Consider the following 2,639-nt stretch of genomic DNA (forward strand, 5'->3'; position numbering starts at 1 on the left):
TGCATTACCATCAGCTGTAAACAGCCAAGTCCTCAATTTTGATACTAATATATTTTTCATTTCAAAAATTACAATATTTCTCACAGTCGTGCTGCGTTTGGGAGATACACAGTCATGTCAACATACATGAATTTTATGAGAAGGAGATAGAGGTGAGAGTTATGGAGCAGTGTGGTTTGGTAGCCATATTATTTCATCGTGCAAAATCATTTGTCATGTTTGCATATACCATGGCAGCATGAAAAGTGAATGGCATTCTGCAAAAGTGATCAGATTTCCTCCTGTGGATTTCTGCTTTTAAAATTTTGGTGTAGGAGTTTCATAATAGTCGTTTGCTTGCGCACAGTACCAACACTGTTTTTGTTTTTTGTTTTTGTTTTTTTCAAGTTCCTGGGAATATAAATGGGAATTCCCTTGGTGTATTACCTTTTAGACTTACAGCAGATGGGTGCCCTTCAGAGACAGTCCCACCATCTTTCTGTGGTTCAGAGAAAGATGTGCTCGTTATATGGCTTTAGAACTGGGTGTCGCATACTGAGAGGACAAAAGATAAAGACGAGGGAGTTTTTCCTTAGACTAAGCTTTCAGTGTGATAATTGTAAAGCTGTATTAGTTTGTCTTCAGCTCCCTTCTGTCATTTGTATTACAGATAACAACTTTTTATTTTTAAAAAAAGTCTTGAGCTTTACATTATTGAGATACCAGATTACAAAAGAAATATTTTCAGAGAACCAGGCATGAACTTGATTTGTCCAGTTAGACTAAAACAGCTTTTTATACATTCTTTCATTTTTTTTTTTTTTTTTTTTTTTTGTTGATCCTTTCTCTACAGAGTCTGTTAGGAATTAATAGGTGAAGTTGTGATGGGAGGGGAAGAAGTAATATTTATCAAACATCTACTCTGTACAAACACATGTAGATGTTATTCATACATTAGCTTATTACAATCTTATGAAATCATTATTTTTATAGAAGAGGAAACTGGGTCAGTATATTTCTACTCATTTTTTTATTGTAAAAATCTAAATGTTTAATAACTTAGCTTAAATCATTTTGAAATGTCAGGATTTCCTTGACATTTCCGAGCTCTTTTAAATGAGTACAAAATGTCCACAGTTATAAATTTTATAATCATCAAAGACAGATACTATTAAACATCTGCTTTGTAAGGGCATATTTAATGCTATAAAATTAAATATGATAATTTGTTCATATTCCATAGCAGGCATAAGTTTATACAGTTTTAAAGTCTACAGAATTAGAAACATTCTAATGTAGTTATTATATAGTCGTAGTATTTGGTTATGTCTGTCTTGATTATTGAAGCATATGATGTGCAAGGGGACAAAAAGAACACCCTTTGAATACTTAACTTTGCGCCAGGCACTAAGCTCAGTGCATTATGCTTACAATGTAACAGCCTTACTTAAGGTAGGTACTGTTAGCCCCTTCTACGAATGAGCAAGGCAAGGAGTTCAGGGACTAGCTGAAGTTCACACAGCTAGTAGAGGGGGTAGACGTAAGGCTGGAATCTTGGCGTCTAACCCCAGAGCCCATCGCAGTATGTTCTTTCATGTCCAAGTCCAGGCTTTCACATTCCCGAAACAAATAATTCAAGAAAAAAATTAGATATTAAGATAGATTAGATATTAAGATTAGATATTAAGAAAAAAATTAGATTAGGAAAACTGTTAACTGCAGAAAAATATTTATAGATATTTAAATATAAATGGATGAATATATGTACACATACATATATAAATTTATATATTTGGGGAAAAAATCATTTATAACCTGGCCTCTTATATAAAGCAAGAGACTTCTGTCTGATCAAATTCCTTAATATTTCAAGTGGTGATACAGTGATTAGTTTTTTTTACAAATACCAAATATCCATTAATTGTTCTGAAATTGCTTTGCAGTCATTTGCATAGTGATGCAGTAGCATGATTAAAATTTACTATCCGCAGCATCAGTTTTTAAATGTCGTATTCCTACTCTATAAGTTCAACATCTTTACAATTGATTTCAAATATGAAAGTTTTAAAACTCTGCTGAAGTTTTTTTGATAATTTTACAGAAATAAAATTTAGATGTGTTAATCAGTTGCCATGTTAGGGGAGAGGTCTAAAATATGTTTACTTTTTAAAATATTTAACAGTCAGTATAGAAAATATTAATCTTCAGCCTTGATTTTTTTTTTTTTTGTGGACTGTTGCTTCGTACTATGTTTTGTTTATAAATGTGCTCTATTTAGATTTTTTATTAATATAAAAGCAATTAACTTATATTTTGTGTTTTTTAAATATAATCTAGACGAGGAAGAGGATGGCAAGACTCCAACTCAACCACTGTTGAAAAAAGGCAGGCATTTTTCATCATTTTATTTTAATCCCTTTTTTCATACTGTTAACTCTTTGACTCCAACCTTATTCTTTCCTTTCTTTACCTTAGTTTTTATTTTCCATGGTGAGGTGATATTACAGTTACCTATTAAATGCAGATTAGAAAAATTATCATTAACCCAACTGAAGAGTTAAATCTTCTTGGGAAAAGGTGATATATCACAGACAAATTATTTTAAATCATGGTAACATTTCTGAAATATTCAAACCCTGAAAGTCAGTATTTTTTTTTTT

At 31.5% G+C, this 2,639-nt stretch overlaps 1 protein-coding gene across 1 annotated transcript in view; it reads left to right on the plus strand.

Moving 5' to 3' along the window:
• The window catches only part of SLC12A2 (solute carrier family 12 (sodium/potassium/chloride transporter), member 2), a 92,022-nt gene that overhangs the window by 81,429 nt on the left and 7,954 nt on the right, over positions 1-2,639 (plus strand). Inside the window, exon 22 of the mRNA XM_012645036.1 lies at positions 2,317-2,364. Coding sequence (XP_012500490.1) covers positions 2,317-2,364 — 48 coding nt within the window. The remainder of the gene's footprint in view (positions 1-2,316; positions 2,365-2,639) is intronic.

Source organism: Propithecus coquereli, unplaced genomic scaffold (genome assembly GCF_000956105.1).
Source record: "Propithecus coquereli isolate 6110/MARCELLA unplaced genomic scaffold, Pcoq_1.0 Scaffold224, whole genome shotgun sequence".
Classification (NCBI taxonomy): Eukaryota; Metazoa; Chordata; class Mammalia; order Primates; family Indriidae; genus Propithecus; species Propithecus coquereli.